Source organism: Rosa chinensis, chromosome 2 (genome assembly GCF_002994745.2).
Source record: "Rosa chinensis cultivar Old Blush chromosome 2, RchiOBHm-V2, whole genome shotgun sequence".
Classification (NCBI taxonomy): Eukaryota; Viridiplantae; Streptophyta; class Magnoliopsida; order Rosales; family Rosaceae; genus Rosa; species Rosa chinensis.
In genome coordinates this window covers 11,764,416-11,783,874 of record NC_037089.1, presented here as the reverse complement: position 1 = coordinate 11,783,874, position 19,459 = coordinate 11,764,416, and the positions used below count along the sequence as shown (strand labels likewise).

General features: G+C 38.3%; 2 protein-coding genes across 2 annotated transcripts; both read left to right on the top strand.

Moving 5' to 3' along the window:
* The first annotated feature begins 2,612 nt into the window (after nucleotides 1-2,612).
* On the top strand, nucleotides 2,613-4,103 carry LOC112183696 (F-box protein SKIP23). Its single transcript, XM_024322049.2, has one exon. It carries the CDS (start codon nucleotides 2,779-2,781, stop codon nucleotides 3,868-3,870), a length of 1,092 nt encoding a protein of 363 aa, XP_024177817.1. The 5' UTR covers nucleotides 2,613-2,778; the 3' UTR covers nucleotides 3,871-4,103.
* A 1,118-nt stretch (nucleotides 4,104-5,221) lies between these two features.
* Nucleotides 5,222-9,414, top strand: LOC112190116 (zinc finger CCCH domain-containing protein 6). The gene is made up of 4 exons (XM_024329538.2): nucleotides 5,222-5,523; nucleotides 7,569-7,775; nucleotides 7,958-8,082; nucleotides 8,172-9,414. Exons 1-4 carry the CDS (start codon nucleotides 5,458-5,460, stop codon nucleotides 9,247-9,249), a joined length of 1,476 nt encoding a protein of 491 aa, XP_024185306.1. The 5' UTR covers nucleotides 5,222-5,457; the 3' UTR covers nucleotides 9,250-9,414.
* The last annotated feature ends 10,045 nt before the right edge of the window (nucleotides 9,415-19,459 follow it).

The following is a 19,459-nucleotide window of genomic DNA, read 5'->3' as shown; positions in this document are numbered from 1 at the left end:
GGGAAACCGCTGAACACTTGAAATCCGAGTTTGAGATGAAGGATTTTGGGAGAACACGATTATGTCTCGGTTTGGAACTTGAGCATCGTGTTGATAGATGCTTAGGCATTTGACAAGGTCAAACTTTCAAGCACCCCCTTGATCGTTCGTAGTCTTGATCCTGAAAAGGATCATCTTCATTCGAAGGATGATAATGAAGATGTGCTAGAGGCAGAAGTGCCTTACTTGAGTACAATAGGCGCATTATTGTACTTAGCTAACTGCACAAGACCGGACATCTCATTTACCATGAACTTGTTAGTTAAGATATAGCTCTGCGCCAACGCAACGCCATTAGATTGGTGTAAAAGATATCCTTCAGTACTTGAGATATACGATTGATATGGGCTTGTTCTATCCCTACAAAGAGATGATGGATTCGGATCCATCACACACCAGGTACGCCGCCAACACTGGCATGCGTCCACTATCCCCATCCCAAAACAACATGTGTTTTGGAAGGTTTTGCTGATGTTGGGTATCTCTCTGACCCACACAAAGGTCATTCCCAATCTGGTCAAGTGTTCACCATGGGAAAAGACCGTGACATCTTGGAGGTCTACAAAATAGACCATAGTCGCTATATCTTCGAACAATGCAGAGATCATTACTCTTCACGAAGTGGTTAGTGAATGTATATGGATTGGATCCATAATTACGCATGTTCGAACAATTGTGGTTTGAAGTCTACCACAGATGAGCCTACGAGCATTTAGGATAATACTGCTTGTTTTGAACAAATGAGGCAAGGCTACATCAAAAGCGATAACACCAAGCATAATCAGTAACAACAGACTCTCCTCAAGATCAAAGTGAACTAGGTTCAATCTTAGGACAGTGAGGCAGACTTGTTTACTAAGTCATTGCCCAAATCCACGATCGAGAAACAAGTGGCAAAGATTGGCTTGCGGAAATTATCTGAACTCCCATGATCGTAGTCATCAGGGGGAGGCGCAGACATCAGGGAGAGATGTCTACATGTTCACCTCGAAACGTGAAGGGTGTGTTGTGCTCTTTTTCCCCTTCGACCAAGGTTATTTTTGTCCCATTGAGTTTTTGTTACTCGGTAAGGTTTTTAACGAGGCAACGAGAGAAGCACCGCGTTTGGACAACACAAGGGGGAGTGTTTAAGGATATCTCTATTTGTGTTTAATCCAAACTCTAGGTTACTTGACCTAGTGGTAATAAGGTTCAATTAGAAGAATCTAGAGATTTTCTTTCCTTGTATAATTCTATCTCTATGCATTGTAATCCTCTATATAAAGAGGCCCCTATTATCAATGAGAATACACAGCGATTTCTGATTCCCTAAAACACAACCATATTTGTTCTAACGATTATCTTTACTACAGAGAAATCATGGCTTGATTACTAAATATAAGCTCTGTTAGACTCTAACATGTTTTTCATGGCTTGATTATTAATGAAATGAATTCCTATTCCAAAAAAAAAAAAAACGAAATCATGATATAAAATTAAGAAATTCAGGAGTTCTATCAACAATGTGCATCTTACAGCTCATATCGGAACTGATTGGATCCACCAAGTTATCGAATAATTCATGATGCTTACATCCCCTCTTTTGATAGCGTCTCGTGGCTGCTCCACTCTACCGCAGTCTCAAGAACTTAACTTCATTGCCCTCCCGCGCCCTCACCACTTATCTTGATTTGAACTGTGGGGTCTAACGGTGGCCTAGTGGGCAATGCAATGGTTGGGGTGGGTTGGGCGAGGGTTGTCAAGGGCGAGGACACAAATTGTTTTTTTTTTTTTTGATATTGGAGGGAAATTGAATTTTTGATTCGGTCTAATCCTAATCCTAAGCCCATTTTCTTTTTTTTTGAAAAGAACCTAAGCCCATTTTCATCCACCCTCAGTTGGGCTTACTAAAAAACAAAAATAAGCAAAATTGCACAAAAACCTATTGGGTCGTGATATGAACTTATAGTGGGCCTCTGTTGGTGACTACATTACCCAAAGCAAAGGTTTACTATTCTCAAGAGGATAACCCACCCTATGTGTTCAAAAAGCAGCAAGCTCTAGACTCGTAGGTAGGGATGGCAAAAATCCCCTTAGGGTAGGGTACCCATAGGGTATTCGACCCTAACGGGGAGAAATTCGGAGGAAATCGGGTAATGGGGATGGGGATCCCCAGTATTCGAATTCTGAAATCGGGTACGGGGCGGGGATGATATTTTGATCCCCATCCCCATACCCACCCAATAAGAATTATCTGAAAATATATGTAATATATATATATATATATATATATTATTTATTTATTATATATATTTTTGATATTATTTATAAATAAATATTTATGTAAATTTCATCTTTTCGTCAATATTTAAATTCTATTAATAAATATATTAAAAAAAAGGAAGATTCTTTTAATAAAAGATCTTTATCAACATGTTAATTTTTCTTGATTGAAATACGAAATTTATTTTATTTTGATGTTTGATTTTAATTTCATATTTTACAATCAATAATTATTTGTATAAATTTTTATATAATAAATTAGTAATATTGTTAACGGGGATTTGGGCGGGTACGGGGAACTAATCCCCAATCGGGACGGGAACGGGGAATCCCCAGTATCTTATTACGGGGATTGGGGAGGGTACGAGGATGGAGAATGAAGTCGGGTATGGGGATGGTAATTTAATCCCCTTACCCTACCCTCCCCATTGCCATCCCTACTCGTAGGAGTTAGGGTTTTGCTTCACGGCAGCAGCGATGGCTGGTAGAGATATCCCAGATGAATTGATAGAGATAATCCTAAAGCACCTTGACCTTACAAACGAAACTGATATTAATCGATTCCGTGCCGTCTGTCAATCATGGAGGTCTTCTATTCCTAGATTTGAGAGAAAGCTCCTATTACCCAACAGATTTGAGATAGAATCTGACTCCTGGACTCATTGTTTCTTACCCTCCAAGACCGAGAGCATAGTCTATCATATTACACCACTTGCCGATGATCCCGATCGAAAGCAAAGGGGCTGGCTAATTAGGTTAGATAGTGACGGTAAGTTAGTCGATCCATTATCCCAAACCGACTACAAAGGAAGGACACCATTCCGGCCAAAGGTAATAAACTTTCTTGACTTTCGCGTATTTGAATTGGCAAGAACTTATTGTAGTGGCCACTGGAATAAGATGGCCGTGTCCGAGAACCTTGATGTCCCTGCGGTCATGATGTTGAGGGATAAAATACTGTATGGTGGAAAACTAGGTCTTCACGTCAGAGATGCAACCAAGCTCTACCTAAATCCGGATTATCCTGATGGTGTTTCCTTGAATAGAAAGACAAAGACTCCTGTTGATGATGTTATTTTTTATCAAGGAAAGTTTTATGCTGTCACAGAGTCTGGGGGAGCTATAGTGATGGATTCTTCATGTAATTTTAAAGCGGTATACGTACCGTGGACAATATGTAATTTCATCAGTTGTGACAAGAAGATGTATTTGGTGGAATCACTCGGGGAGTTGTTGTTAGTTGAGAGATTAGGGCCTAGATTCATCGGCGAAGGTTATTTGGGGGACAATGTGCTCAACAAGGAAGTTGTATTCATGGTTTACAAGTTGGAAGAAAGGGAGGGATGGGTGGAGATGAAAGCTTCAGAATTAAGTGATCGAATATTGTTTGTGGCTGATGGTCTCTTTAGCTTCTCTGTATCTGCTAAAGAGTTCCCAGGATGCCGAGGGAGTTGCATTTATTTCTCTTATGAACGTCGAGTTGCAAGGGGTACTCCTAAAAGTATTTGGAGTGTTCAACTTATATACGCAAAGGGCATCGCAGTTAGGATCTTATCCAGCCAGTGCTAATATCTTTTTGCCACCCCCGACTTGGCCTGGGCCCTGATTGATTCATAAGAAACTAATCTGATGCATGGCGTTTCAGATCGTCTCTGTTTGAGTCACTAATTCCTTTCTATTGTACTAGCTAGTGTTTCGAAGATCTACTTGTAATTCTAGTCCATGTTCTTTCTTGAAACGTACATCATCACATCATCATTCGTAAAATTGATCTTGGTGTTGAAAAGTTGTAGCGACTCGAATATTTGAATGCTTGTGTTTAAGTTTTAGAATATCTGTTTGTTTCTTGAAAAGGGTGAATATCTGTTTGCTTATTGAAAAGGTGAGAATCTAGATGCTTTTTACCAATATACAACAGCAAAGCTGAAAAGCATAGTTTGCTCATGAAGGTATTCTTTGTTTTCATCATCTGATTTCCTTGCAACCAAATTCTCATTTTCCATGGCTTTTTTTGAATTTCTCAGCACGTTGAAAAGTGAAAACCATAGCATGGGAGCCTATTTAGACAAGTAAACTGCGTGTAATTTTAGAGTTTGCCCTAATATGTATAGGAAAGCTGTTTAAGCAACAAAAAAAAGGCATAACGAGAATATACAATTCTATTATAAATCATGCTAGACTTTGATGTCCTCCTTATCTAGCTAGCTGCACACAAAACAGCAGATAGATCCTATTCCTCAAAAGGAATCAACAATACCAAGTTCAACTGGGATGTTTAATCAAGTCGAAAAAGAATTTTAATTATCCACATTAATTAATTAAAAATAAATTTTCTCAATGGAATGTTAGGCAAATTACTTTTAGTTAAATGATTGTGTTCCTAGAGTTTCTCGAATCGTAACGGTCATTTTTTCGTGCTGTAACTCCACTAAATTAATGATTACCGGTTTAACTCATTCCAAAAAAATAATTCAAACAAATCCGTTCTCTAATAGATTTTTTCCTCTCATCATTGTCCGAACCTCGAAAACTTATCACGGGCGTCTCTACCATATTCTCGAACATTTTGTTGATAAAACAGAATCCTCAATCACATAGGAAAGGGATTGCCGACAAAAAGGTGTCCTTCACGCCTCAAACCCTATAAAAGTTCACAATCCAATCCTCCAAATACATCAAACGAAATCAGAGCCGTCAATCTACAAGCCGGATAGCGCCAGCCAGGCGTGCACCGTACATCACGGCGACCACATCCATTCCCTTTCCCATTCAACGTAGGTGTGCGCAGCTGTTTCCAACCTAATAAGATCCAACCTGGTCCCACTTTAAATTACCAAAACACCCTCACCCCGAAATTAAATTTCCCATCGGAAAATTAGGAAAAAACCGAAAACAAAAACCAAGAGCTCTTTCTCTCTCCCCACTATATAAACCAGGGCTTGGTCTCATTCTTCGAGCGACGCAATCGTCAAAACTAGGGCATCTTCTCTCGTTCTTTCTTCTTCTCTCTTTCTCTGATTTCTATTAGGCGCTAGGGTTTCGAAAACCGGAATCTCGATTACGATATATTACGAATCTGATTATAAAGCCTTTGTTAGTTTTCTTCGATTAGTAAGAAAATTTTGTAGTAAATTTGAATCTGAAGCGTGTTTGATTATGAGAATGAATATGAAGCGATCGAGGAAATCAATTTCTTGGGCTCCTGGAGTTAAACTTTGTCAGGTATAATCGCAAAATCTTAAAATTTTGGATTTTTTTAATTTGTTTTGATTTGGATCCAAGGCTGTTCTTAGATTTGTTGATTAAAATTTCCAGATATCCATCCCTCTAATTATGAAGAAAGCAACAACTGATATGGTTGATTAGATTATGATTTTTAATTTTTATATTTACTGTTCAAAGAAAGCTTGAACAATTGGATTTCGATTGATTAAAAAAGGGAGAAGTGAAAGGGAAAGCCATTGCAATATTGACAGTGACATTGGCTTGAATTTATGAATAGATCAAGACAATGACCAATATGTTGTTATGAAATATGTTAATCGGGCGAAAACAAGATGAAAATCATGATGGTTTAATTGATTGGTGAGAGGATGGGGATTGCGATAAAATCTATAAGTCATGGTACTCTTTAGCCCTATCAATGAACTGAATGATTTTATCGAAAGGATCACAGAATTATAAACACGAATCAGGAGACTTAGAATATGATTTGATTGCCATGAAATCTATAAAGTCATTCAGATTGAAAGTAAATGATCTCGTTGAAAGGTTACGAAGTGTGTTGAAATCTTGTTTTTTTTTTTATTAATTATCAACCCAAATTAAGATTAATAATAATGGCCTTAGAAAATAGTATAACTATTACTATTTACGCATACGGTTACTAACCTTGGACCTGCCATTATATGAAAACTTGAAACACCATTATTCGACAATCATCCCCGCCTTAGTACAAGGCATTTGAAAGTTTAAATCTTTTGATCTTTTTTATGTGAGTATTTGTTATTTTTAGATTGTTTAGATTGTTAATCCTTAATATAGAAAGCATAAGTTCAAAAGTTTGGACTTGCCATTAAATATGAAAACATGAAACACTATTATTCGACAATCATCCTCACCTTCGTATAAGGCATTTGAAAGTTTAAAGCTTTTGATCTTTGTTATGCGAGTATTTTTTGGTTTTAGATTGTTGATCATTAATATAGAAAAGCATAACTTTAAAAGTTTAGAGCTTATAACTTCATTTTCGATGAAAGAGGCCTTCCTGATAATGGAAATATTTTCACAATTAGCGTAAAATTTTAAATAATAAAATTTTTTCCTTTTTTATCTGTTATGTTAAACAAGCCTTTAGCATTTTGAAGCTGCAATTACATGAGCTTCTTGAAAACAGACTTATAACCTGCTTAAGAGAGAGCATGTGTGTATGACTAGAATTGCCTACTTACCTCTTTATTGTCAGGAGTAGTTACTACTGCATATCCTTTTCAGATTGAAAATAAGAGCTACCTGTTGCATAGAGCCAGGGTATCTACACATAATAGGGTTAGGGTCTGCATTGATAAGTTGGTCGTAAGATAAAAGTCTGGCAAGAATAATGTATTATACATTTTTTTTTTAGAAATTAATTGACAAAACAGGGCCCTTGTGTCAGATTCAGATAGCATTTAACTGAAATAATTTACGAACTCACCCGAAGTTCAAATATACGATCCTTTGCTATGCAATTGATACTAGATCCCCAAAACAGAAAAACCTGATGATTGTGGTGCTTCATAGATGCAAAAATGAAAATACGGAAAAACCTTGACATAAAGACTATTGTTGATAGCAATTTATGTACAGTTTGGGAGCCATGTCAACCATTTGTAAGACTTAACTAGTTTTTTTGGCTCTTAGTTTTTCAGATGGGTCACATCCAAGATTTAAACCCTGTAAAGCCATTGTAGTAGATTCAAAATTGTATATTACAAATTTTGTACTAATGTTTGAGGCTTTATAAAGAAAAATGGTTGGTGAGAAAATCTGAATTGTCAATGTCATGCTGGTCTTTGCCTGCATTTGTATGATTTCCATGATAGGGTTCTTGAATTGCACCATTTGAAAGTATAACCTCCATAAAAAACTGAACATTTCTTCAGATAATGTCTCTGTTTCTTAAAATGATCCTTCATATGTTCTATCTTCGTGTCAAAAATTTTCTCTTCAATAGTTTATGGAAATATTAATGATTGTTGTGGCTGACTAAGTTTTGGCTTCAACAGGTAAAGCTGTTCTCTTCTTTGGATTGTCCTGTGGAAGTTGGCATGAAATATCAAGGTCATTTTCAACCGAAGACATCAAGTATGTTGCATTCCAGTTCTTTTGAACCCAATGATAGCCCGCCTGGGTTTGAAGTAGGTATCTCTGTGAAGCAATCTAAGCTGCAACATTTCCCCATCCCTCAGATCAGGTGGCAATGCCCTTCCAAGGTAAGCAGATGATAGATCTCTGTTAAAATACGATGTACCATGCCTGTGATGCAAAAGACTCTTGTTTGTATCTTTTCCTCAAACATGTGTTCTGCTCATTCCGAATTAAAGAATCAAAATGCATATCTGCCTGTATTTGTAATTGATGTATTGATTCAAATGTTTTTATTTTATTTTAACAGCTTATTATGTGTGACGGCTGGCGTGTAGCAGCTGGTGAGGAAAGTGAAGAAGCCAAGGCTCAAAAACTAAGAGAGATGAGAGTGCTTGAGGCAGTATATCCTCGTTTTTCTGCAATTCCACCTAGGTAAGGTTTCTCTCTTTATATCTGGAAGTATGTTTGCTAGTAGGTTATTGTACATAGGATTCAGCTTGATCATCTTTTCGCACTTGCAGCCCCTCTGTTTCTTTGGACGTAGAAAGTGAGCATTATGATCATAGCCTCACTCCTTGTGTTCCCATCAATCCAATTGAAGAAGAGTCCCAAGAAGATCAAGAAGATCTAACACCAGTAAACACCACTGTAGTCTCTCAGCTACCAGGTTTTCCCCAAGGTCTGTTGGCATCTGGAACGGCAAATGTTTCTCAGTCCAACCCTCCTGGTTTGGAGCAAGTACATGCACCAGGAAAGTTACCTAATCAAAGTGCTGATTTTACGGCCATTGCTTCAGCTGCATTAACTGCAATGAAGAATAGCAGCGAGAAGGAAAGTAGGATCGATACTGATTTGCTTATTAAGATTCTTAACGATCCGAAAATGCTCCAGAAATTGATTAATGTACATGGACCACAAGCCAATACAGGAATTGCATCAGTGAATACACATACTGCACCAAGTTCAAAGACGGTAACTCCCTATGTTCCCTCATCCCTTTCAAACTCTGATATGCAAAGGACTCCAGATGGTAACTTCCACATGCCAGGTAAAGTGGGTACTACTTTGAATGCAATCCCTCTTCAACCAGATACTGTTCAATTATCTGGGTTAAAGCGACCTGCACCATCACCACCATTACCTTCCTCGTCCAGCCCTCAAGCTGACCATGTTCTACTACCCAGACTGCCAAATCAGGCACAACCCCCATTAAGTGCATCGCCTGAACAGAACATGGTTCCCGTAGGATCTTTCCCAGCCCAGGAACCCGGAATTGTCAAGGACATGAACTACTATAAGAACCTCATTAGGCAACATGGAACAGAAAATAAAGAAATGCAGGACCCCATTTTGCTCAAAAATGGTAACAATCATAATCACTTGGTGGACTTGAAAATGTCTGTAAACTCTAATCCAGCAGAAATGAGGGCCAAGAAATCGAAACATTGCATGTTTTTCAAAACTGCCAAGGGATGTCGTAAGGGTGCTAATTGTGAATACCTCCATGACATGTCGTTAAATTGGCGAACTGGAATGGAGGCCCAAAGTGCCAAGAGAATGAAACTAAATGGGGTTAATAAGGGGAGGAGTATGTTTTAGGTAATACTTGTTACTGGTAACATCTGTCACTTTTTTTCCAATTTTGTAAAAAGTTTGGGAAAGGGTAGACTTTCAGACCCAGGCCAAGTATTATTTTTTTTAGTTTCTTTTGCAAAGGTTATTGAGAATTTCATGAAATGTTTTTTGATTATGTTGTTTATTATACACGGTTTAATTTCCAAATCCTCATCAATGTGGCCCATCTGGCCCCATCAGCACAAACAAGGGAAAGGACAGACCCACAAGGCCACAAGCCCACAAGCGTGATTTGGCCTTGATAGTAAATCCCTTTGGAGAAGAATTATTTGATGATTGACTTGGTATTGCATTAAATATTTGGAAGTTTAGAACAATTGATTTTTTTTTTTCTTTGTTAAAGAATAGATAATTTCATTGCTCATTTATGGTCAGAAGGCACGTATATCAGATGTTGTTTCATATCAAAATCATAAATGGCACAAGCCGTTAAGCAAAAGACATAAAGACAGGTGACTCTCACCGTTAACACATACGCTCCATTATTGAGCCTAAAATAAAGAAAACAAATCTGCACTACCTACCTCCATTTGAATAGTAATCTAGTCGCCTAGAGACCTCAATTGATGTACAACTAGAGGAACTAAGATGCAACTTACTAAGACCATACTTCTAGTATTAGGCACGGAGGATTAGAGGGACCTCCACCCCCAATTGCTAGGCTGCTAAGTAATGGATGAGGGTGTCAAAGCACCCTCCATATAGGCCCAACTAGCAAATGAGTCAAAGAGCCCACAATCTCCTTGTAACCCATTTCTAGAGCAAATCACAAAAGTCCAAGCCTAGAGACAAGAAAAGGAGAAGCAGCCCATAAGCACCATCACTTTGTCGGGAGGTCTTCCCTTCTAGCAGGACGTCGTTAGCAATGAATCTGCAAGCCGAGAGCCTAGAACACCGCTGTTGTAATCAACAACGAGGTTGGACTTCAACCATCGACTTTGCTGCTGGGAATGACTAAGCACCACCGAGAAATAGATGATTATCACTGCTGGGAACAACAACTACGTCGCTGAAATTGAAACGAGGACGCCGCTAGGATGACTCACGTCGCTGGAATTGAGAACGACGACCAGATGAGGTGGCTCGCGCTTGGATGGCGACGAGCATTGCTGGGATAGTGACAAGCGCCGCTGGGATGACGCCGAACGCCGGAGAAGAACCTTGTGCGGTTAGGGTTTTCTTTTCTATTTTCTTTTTTGGTTTTCAAGTTTGAAATAATTGATGAAAATAAGAAGTACTTATAAATTAATTCAATGTATACACAATTTATTTTTACCTCCTCTTTATTTATTCTTTTATTCTTTAACTCTTTTCACATAAATTAGGTAGTATATACATATATATAGTATAGCTTTGCAATTCTTTACCCTAAAACTCTCTTTCTCCCTCTCGAAACTAAGGCTGAGGTACCGCAGAAACTCCACCTTTTGTCCAGTGGCACTCCGACAGGCAGCAGGGTTGACCTTGGTCACGCTGCTGTCACGACGTTGCTGTCGGACTGGTAATGAGTCCTATGGCTGGGCCCTTGGCTCGGAGGCTGGACATGGCGCCAACTTGGATTCTGTTTCGTTGCTCTGAGGAGGTGATGGACTAGAGCACTGGTTTTTGGTTCAGCGTCAGGCGCGCGCTGGCCGGGTTGTATCCAAGGGGGCGGTGGCACTGTAGCGACATCTGCTCAATTGGCGACATTAAGGTGGAGCCTTGTTCTGATGGCGGTGATGGTGGTCGACAGTGGTGCTTCTGATGTATTTGCACGAAAGGTGAAGTAGGACTAGGTTGGGCCTGTTGTTGGGCTTCATTGGGCCTTGAGCTGTCCTTTGGACCTTTGCCCAAAATAGTTAGACTTTTTTCTTTATGTTATTTCCTTTGTTTGGGAAACCCTATGTTTTTAGGTTTTGTCTAATCACAATAAGTTTCCTTGTATTAGGAACGTAGGCACTTGTATGCACTCTAGCTATCTCTAGCGCCTCGGGCGTCGTACCAATAAAGGATCTACGCTACCTTTACATATTTGAATATATAATAAGTAGGTCTATTTTTGTGTACCACTATGGGTACTACTACAATCTTCTTGTTCTATCTATAAATGGCAGCGGAAGGTATGTAGCGACTTATTTTGGCTTGTGATGAATAAAAAAAATAAAATCAAGCAGTATATATGTTTAAGCAGTAAAAATTCATAGCAGACGTATACAATTGTGATTATAATAAACCTGTAATGTACTGTAATAAGTATTCTAATCAAAATTTGAAGGTAAAACTAATAAGGTGAATATAAATAGTCTGACAAAGAATATCCAATAAAATTAAAATTGTCAACGATATTACACAAATACTTATAATATATTATTTCAAATATAACTGAAAAAAATAAGGGTCTTTGACCCAAAGCACCAAAATAAGAAAAAATTATCTCACTTATCCTAGCAACAAATTTGTGTTCCCATATACACAATTTAACAGCAAATGACCATTTTACCCTCCACCCAATTAAAGAATTACAACCACTGCACTCAACATCAATCTCTCTCTCTCTCTCTCTCTCTCACAGAGTTCCGATATTCAAACACTGCTAGAGTAAACACGCGTTGTAATTGCCCACCGTTTTCTCAATGATCCACGACCCTTTCATGATCCGATTCACGATCTTGAACCGGTGTTTTTGGAATGAGTAGTCGCCGTTGATGAACCAGTGGAGGAGTGATCCGGATGGAATAGGATCCTCTGCGGCGAAGTAGAATTTTTGGAGTAGGTCAGAAACGACGTCATCGTCCTTATCGGTCGAAAACATCAAGAGGCTGCCATACTCTTCCAGTTTCCGCTTCGACGACACACCACCTGGCTCGCGCTGTCGCTCGCAATTGACAACGGGGCTGTTGCCTGACATTTATAGGTGGGCCCTTGAACGTCTGACCGGGTCTAGGAGCTGCCCCAACTCAACTCGCCGGCGAAAAAGTCCAGCTCTTCACGTCTCACAGTCAGAGAAGATGTATGGGTGCTAGAGTATTTTTTGGGTGCCCAAATCAATTTTTTTTTTGGTAAACTGTGGACAGAAGGAAATTTTTTTAAAAAAAATGTCTTGTTATCTTGTAATACAGGGCTATTGGGGGGTAATAGACGTCTAGAGGGGGGCAATAAATGTTTTGAATTGATGTAATTTTTTTTTCCTTAATCAAAGTTTTATTTGTCTAATTTTACGGAGATTACTTTCAATTTCGGAGACTGAAAGTTGTATTGGGGGACAATAGACGACTATTGGGGGACAAAACAGGTTTATTGGCGGGGACAATAAACCTCTTCGGTCCCATATGAGATGTGAGCCCTCAAGAATTTTGTTTAATTTTTAGAAGGTAATTTTTTGCCAATAAGATTTTCGCAAGGTGATTTAAGTGAAGAAATCGATTTTGGAGATTGTTTTGGTATCGAGACCACCAATTGGGCCTTATGATTTAAGTTTGGGCCGAGATTCTTTCCTTTGGGCCTAGCAGGTTACAGAAGTTTAGTGAGGCGACCGTTTGTTGAAGTTTCGAAGACGATAAATTGTGTTGAAACAAAGTTTTGGATTTTTACGAGATCAAGTTTTGGGCCTAGGACGAAGTCGAGAATTAACTTAGGAAGTTTCCGACGAAAAAATGAATATAAGAAAAATTACGAGCCCAAAACCGAAAGCAATTAGCTAGAAGGGTTTCATAATTCGTCGCAGGGGTAAAATTGTAGTTTCACACTTATAAGTATAAATGGGAAATTGCAACATGGAATACCCTATAACCCACTCTCCCTCTCCACTTCCAGCTGCGTCTCTCTTTCTCTTCCCTCTCGACCTCTTGCACACTCTTTCTCTTCTTCCCTCTGCACCCGTCGGAAAACTCCATCTCCGGCCACCACACAACGTCACCATCACCACCAATTGATTCAGCACTCAAAGCCGACCCAAACTCAACCGGAAACACAACCATGCACAGCCTCCGGCCTCTACTCGCGACCACCCAATCTGCGAAGTTGCTGCCTCACCTAATCCTCTGATTTTCAGCCATCAATCTCGACCATCACTACCAAAAATTGAAGCACCAAGCCCTAAGGAGACCATGCCTTAAATCTCGAAGCCAGAAAACCACCGTACGAGCTCACCGGAACTTGTAGCTAGCTCTGCATGCCTCAATTCTCCAACCTCCAGTCCAAATCGAGCTAAACTACCTTTATAAATGGAATCACTGAATCAGTGCCTCACTGCCCACCTGTTCCTGAGACACCAACCTTTGATTCCGACTAGAGGCTTCACACACTCCGGCGACTGCGCGTGAGCTACCCAGCGCAGGTCACCCATTTCGTCTAGTAAGCTTGATTTCGTCCCTTTTCATTATTCAAGGCCTATATTTCGGTTTGGATTGAAATACCCTAATTCGATTGTTTAATTTGTAATATGTGAGGTTTTGTGGAGTCTGCGAATTTGGGATTTCTGGATAGGAGAAGCTCCTGGGTCAGTTTATATTGAAATGGGAAATGGTAAGGATTATGTTCAGCTTCTGGCCTCGATTTCGAATGTGTTCTTAAAGGAAGGATGAAGAAATGACGGGGATTCCAGGATGCAGTACGTGGTGAAGGATGTGGTCTCGGCAAAACTAAAAATGGGTAAGGAATGTAGGCCTATGAATTTAAGAGTTTGATTGTTGTTTGGACTTTGAGACTAATTAAATGAGTTGTTGTTCTGTTATGGAAATGGAGACTTGAGGTTCTTGGATTTCTGCGATTTGGAGTATCAGAGAAGATGAGCTACTGAGGTAGCTTTGGTTGAAATCAGATATGGTAAGGATATTCTGCAGTTTCTGTTTTAGATTACAAAAATTAGTGATGGGTTGATTGTTGAGCTTATACTGTCTTCTAGGGATTCGAAAGGTTGGTAAGGGTGGAGCACGACTATGTTGGATCGAGTCATGGTTTGGAAAAGAAGAATGGTAAGGCTTGGAATTTGAATCTGTTACTTGGTGAAGTTGTTAAAATCAGCAGCATGATTGTTTGTAGCCTCGATCATGAATGGGAAAGTGTTAAAATGGTGATTTTGATATGTTGTTGAATGGAATGGGTTAGATACGAAACTGTCCTTGGTTAATTTGATTAATGAAAGAGATTAATGTTGGATTGGTGATGATTAAGAGTAGTTTGCTCAAGACGGTAAACAATGACAATGTCTATAACTATCATTCCGGATACCACAGTTGTAGGAAAAGAAGTGAGTTGGTTATTGTTAACGAAAATGTATATTGCTCAAGTTCATAAGGAATTGGTATCCGAAATGAAGTTATATTGGCTAATGATCATTGGGCTTAATAAAAAATTCGTTTAGTAAATACTTTGACGATTAAAAGGGAAATTAAGGAAGCTAAGGTATACTAAGAAAACAGAAAGGTCTAATGAGTTGACCTAAAAATTTAATTATGGATCATTGCTTTGTTAAGTTATCCATGTCCCAAAAATTGAGATAAATTTATTTAATGGAATGTTCAGGAATGGAAATTGTCAATTGTTTTCTTAAAGTAAAAGGTTAAAGAAATGAAGGTCAAAGTGTTAAGTATAATTGCCATATCCCGAATGATTCAAATGCTACGTCGATCATTTGGATTGTTTGGGAATGAAAAGTAGGTTTTATCTAGGGCTAAATACTGACTACTACCCTGTAGTTTGGGTCTAAAATCAATCAGTCCCTAAACTTCTAATTTCATCAAGAATACCCCTGCACTTTCAATTTTGATCTAATAGGTCCAATTTGTTAGTCTTTCAACAATTGAGTTATTTAACTTGTTGACGTGGCTCAAATATGGCCTATGTTTTATGATGTGGTATTGAGGTGGCCTGCATAGTCAATTTTGGAGTGAGTCCCATTATTAGAAATCTATCAAATAAATAGTTTTTCAACAAATAATCCAACTATAACTTGAACTCATAACATAATATTAATGAATTGGACATATTAGATCAAAATTGAAAGTACAGGGGTGTTTTTGATGAAATTAGAAGTCCAAGGACTGAATTGATTTTGGACCTAGACCACAGGGTAGTAACCAGTATTTAGCCCCTTTATCTATTAAAGGGGAATTCGTTAGACTTCAAGGAAATTAAGTAAATGTTTTGGTTGCTCGGTTAGTAGAGTTATAGTGACGTTAAGTTACTCATTAATTCGATTTTTATTATAAAGGACTCGAGCATGTGCACTTGGATTCGGGCAAATGATCGAAAGTTGGGATCGAAGCCGAATGTGGACGAGCACTCCATATCCAGGTGGGGTGAGCTGTCCCTTCCTTGTTAGAGGCTTTTCTATATGTGGAATGCTCTACTATGATAGTATGTTGCCTGCAAGTGCACTTCTGGTTGTTCATTAGTCGATGCCTCGTGAAACCTGTGTTTTCATAACTGATAATTGCTGATTGCAAAAAACCGAGGCTAGACTTGCATGTGGAGATACTGTACTCATTGTATGTTTGTACTTGTGACCTGAAACTGAATGGGACCTAGACGCGTTGATTCCTAGGGATCCCACGGTGTCGATAACCGTGAACCTCCGGAGGGGGCTGTGCTCTTATCTTTGTCGAGGAAGAGTGAGTACCGACAGTGAACCAGTCATAGGAGACTCAGGGCCAGGAAAATGGGCACTTTCGCTACTTGTAGTCACAAGAACTACAGAGTAGTTGGCCGGTTCTCGAAGGATGACGAACCGAGTCGGTCACCGATTTATTTTAGTTTAGCCGGCAGGTAAGTATCTCGAAGCTCCAAGTTGTGTGAAGCATGCTGCATATGTTTTATAAAAGAAAAGAAATGTTTGTGGTTGCCTCTTTTAAAGTATCTTCGATAAACGTGCACAATATTATGTAGTAAATATTTTCAAATATATTATTTTTCAAACCTAGCATGGTTGGGTCGGCCCCTACTGGGCATGTGAGGACGAAAGCTCACCCCTACAACAGTGTGTAGGTCTTGAGCATATGGTCGGGGAGCGTACAGAGGAGCTACATGGCCCGGCTTGGTGCATTCTTCTTTAATTTTATCAAAAGAAGGTTTCGGTCCTTTATCGGATTTTGAAGTCACTTATTTATTTACTTTTAATTGTTTCCTACTCTCTTATTTACAAAATTTAGGGAGATTTTAATTGTTTCCTACTCGCTTATTTACAAAATTTAGGGAGACCCGCAACCATGGGGCACGTCTCTCATACTTGTATTTACTTAGTGATTTGTTATTTTCCAAATTGGGCTCCTATTGTAAGCCTAAATCATTTAGCCCACTTTAAATTCCGCTTTGAAGATATGTTGTTTGGTTGCTAGAATGATTTGTCCAAGAAGATGTTTTGTAAACCAACAACCTAAACCCAAAAGGCCTTGCGATTTCGGGTTGATGAGTTATCGGGATGTCATTCGTGACATGTCGGTTTCTCATTGGCTCGGGGTCGCGGTGCTGTGGGACCCCATCTCTCGGGTCACCACATGAGATATCCAACAACCTCTTTGGAGACTTCCGGTGAGGTTTCATAAATCTCTATTATCTCCCAAAAAAGGTTTATTGAGGGGCAATAGAAGTTTATTAGATGTCTATTGGGGGGCGATAACGGTCTATTTGAAGGCAATAAACCTTTCCGGCGACCCATGAGATCTCTGACGATCTCTTTGGGGCCCTCAGGCGAGGTTTTCAGAGAAGTCCGGTAGGTGGTGGCCGGTGACCGGATTCCCACGATCGGTTGCCGAATTCCGACGACTGGTGACGGGACTCTGGCAAAGTTTCCTATGGATTCTCTCTCTCTCTCTCTCTCTCTCTCTCTCTCTATGTAACAAAAGGGTGATGATAAAATAGTCTTAAAAAAAATAATAAAAATTGGGTATTAGGGGAAGACCTTATTAGAGTCTTCATGAGTAAGGGAAATAAAAAAAACTTAATGGGGTAAGTGGGAAAAAATCCCTAGAATTAGGATAAATGGACAAAATCCCAAAAAATAATGGTAATAATAATCTATATATGAATATGTACTTTACCCTAGAAGTGGCAAACGGGCCTAGTTGTGCTTCATGCCGTGCTTGGGCCGACCCATTTATTATCGTGTCAAGTTCGTGCCGGCCCATTTACTTAAACATTAAGCCCGAGCCCATATCGTGCCGGGCCAATAAACGGGCTGTGCTTGTGCCTACCCACTATAAAGCACGATTTTTAAATCTTAATTTGAATAAATAAAAAATAATTTTATTTAACTATTTAGAAAATTCAAATAAATTAAGTTCTACAATGTTTTTCTCAATCTTAGCTTTTTAAGATTAGTTTTCTAATAATTTTTTATATTCCACTATAAGAAAGAAAAAAAATAACTCAAAATATATTGCTTTTAGTATATTATTGTGAGATTAATCTTTATTAATATAATGAATATTAAGAGACAGTTTTTAAGGGACTGTGAGAGACAAGTGAATCTGACGGCTGAAAATAAATGCACAGTTTTAAATTGTTATAATTTTTGCTTTTATATTTAATACATGTGGTTGAGATGCATTTGTCCCTCACAATCCCTTAAAACTGTCCCTTAGGTGAGCAAACCTGTATTTAGTATCATATTATTCTTTCCTTCATTCTATAGTTGTATTATTATGAGATTAGTCTTTATTAATAAACATATATTTAATCTTTAGAAAAAATATTTTATGTCAAAACAAGGATATAATGTTTTATTTCACTTTTTTGATAACATAAAAGAAATAGTATTTGTGGAATTGTCATGAGATTTTAAATAAAGAAGTCTAATATTCAAATCTCATTATTGTGGTTTTTTAATATTTTTAAAAACAAAATGAAATTTTGTGTTTGTAACGGGCCGGCCCACAATATGTCTTGCTTGGGCCGCGCCGGGCCCATTACGGGCTCGGGCCGGGCCAATGGGCTAATATTCCTAGGCCCAACCCAACCCGTTATTCTAACGTGCTCGGGTCGTGCCGGGCCACTAACGGGCTTGGGCAGTGCCGGGCCACTTTTAAGAGTGCCGAGCCCATGCCGTGCTCGTGCTTAGCGGCCCGTTTGCCACCTCTACTTTACCCTTAAACAATTGAATCATATTGAATCTAATAGTCAAGCATGTTATTGATAGTAAATTCATCCTATCTGTTGGTTATCCATTAATTTGACAGAGTATTATTCTCCATATTAATATTCTTTTAAGTATAACTATTTTACTAGTTTGATCACTATGGGTCAAGAATAATTTTTTGAGCGTAATGGCTATATATATATTTTTCTATAATAAATTGACGTGATTATAAAATGAGCATATGAGAGAACATACGCCTTTAAACTCATCACACCTAAAGATTAGAGAGCTAAACTCACCATCTGTCATAACTGCTCAATTTTTTATTCAAGTCAATAGAAACAAATTTGCTACATTAGTTTTGATCATAACAATTCCATATTTCTTTTTCTTTTTCAGTTATACTACTCATAACCCATTTCATTCGCCAATGGCAAGCCTAACATCTTTAGCAATACTAGCTATTTTTGAGTCAAATTTTAGCCAAAGTAGCTAAAAAGTTATTTTGGCTAGCCACTTTAGAAATACGTCTGCATCAGTGCTCTATATGATAGTTGGTTTTGAATTTATATTATTTTTTAAAGGAAGGTTAAATAGTTTAAATGTATTTAAAAATTAAATAAAATAACTCAAAAGAAATGTTATAAATTATAGAGAGTCTCATCTCGCTCTCTATATTTAGGAGCGAGATAGCTAAAAGTTATAATGGAGATCCACTTAGAAGTCTGGTGCAGCTGTTAAAATATATAAAAAGCTAAACATGCTCCCCAAAATAGCTAAGGAGCCAAAATAAAGAGTTTGCTAAGAGCATCTTTAGCAATGCTAGCCATTTTTGAGTCAAATTTTAGCTAAAGTAGCTAAAAAGTCATTTTAGCTAGCCACTTTAGAATTACGTCTGTATCAATGCTTTCTATTTTAGCTAGTTTTGAATTTATATTATTTTTTAAATGAATATTAAATAGTTTACATGTATTTATAAATTACATAAAATAACTTAAAAGGAATGTTTTAAATTATAGAGAGCTTCATCCCGCTCTCTATATTTAGGAGCGAGATAGCTAAAAGTTATAATAGAGAGTCACTTAGGAGTCTGGTGCAGCACTGCAGCAGCTAAAATATATA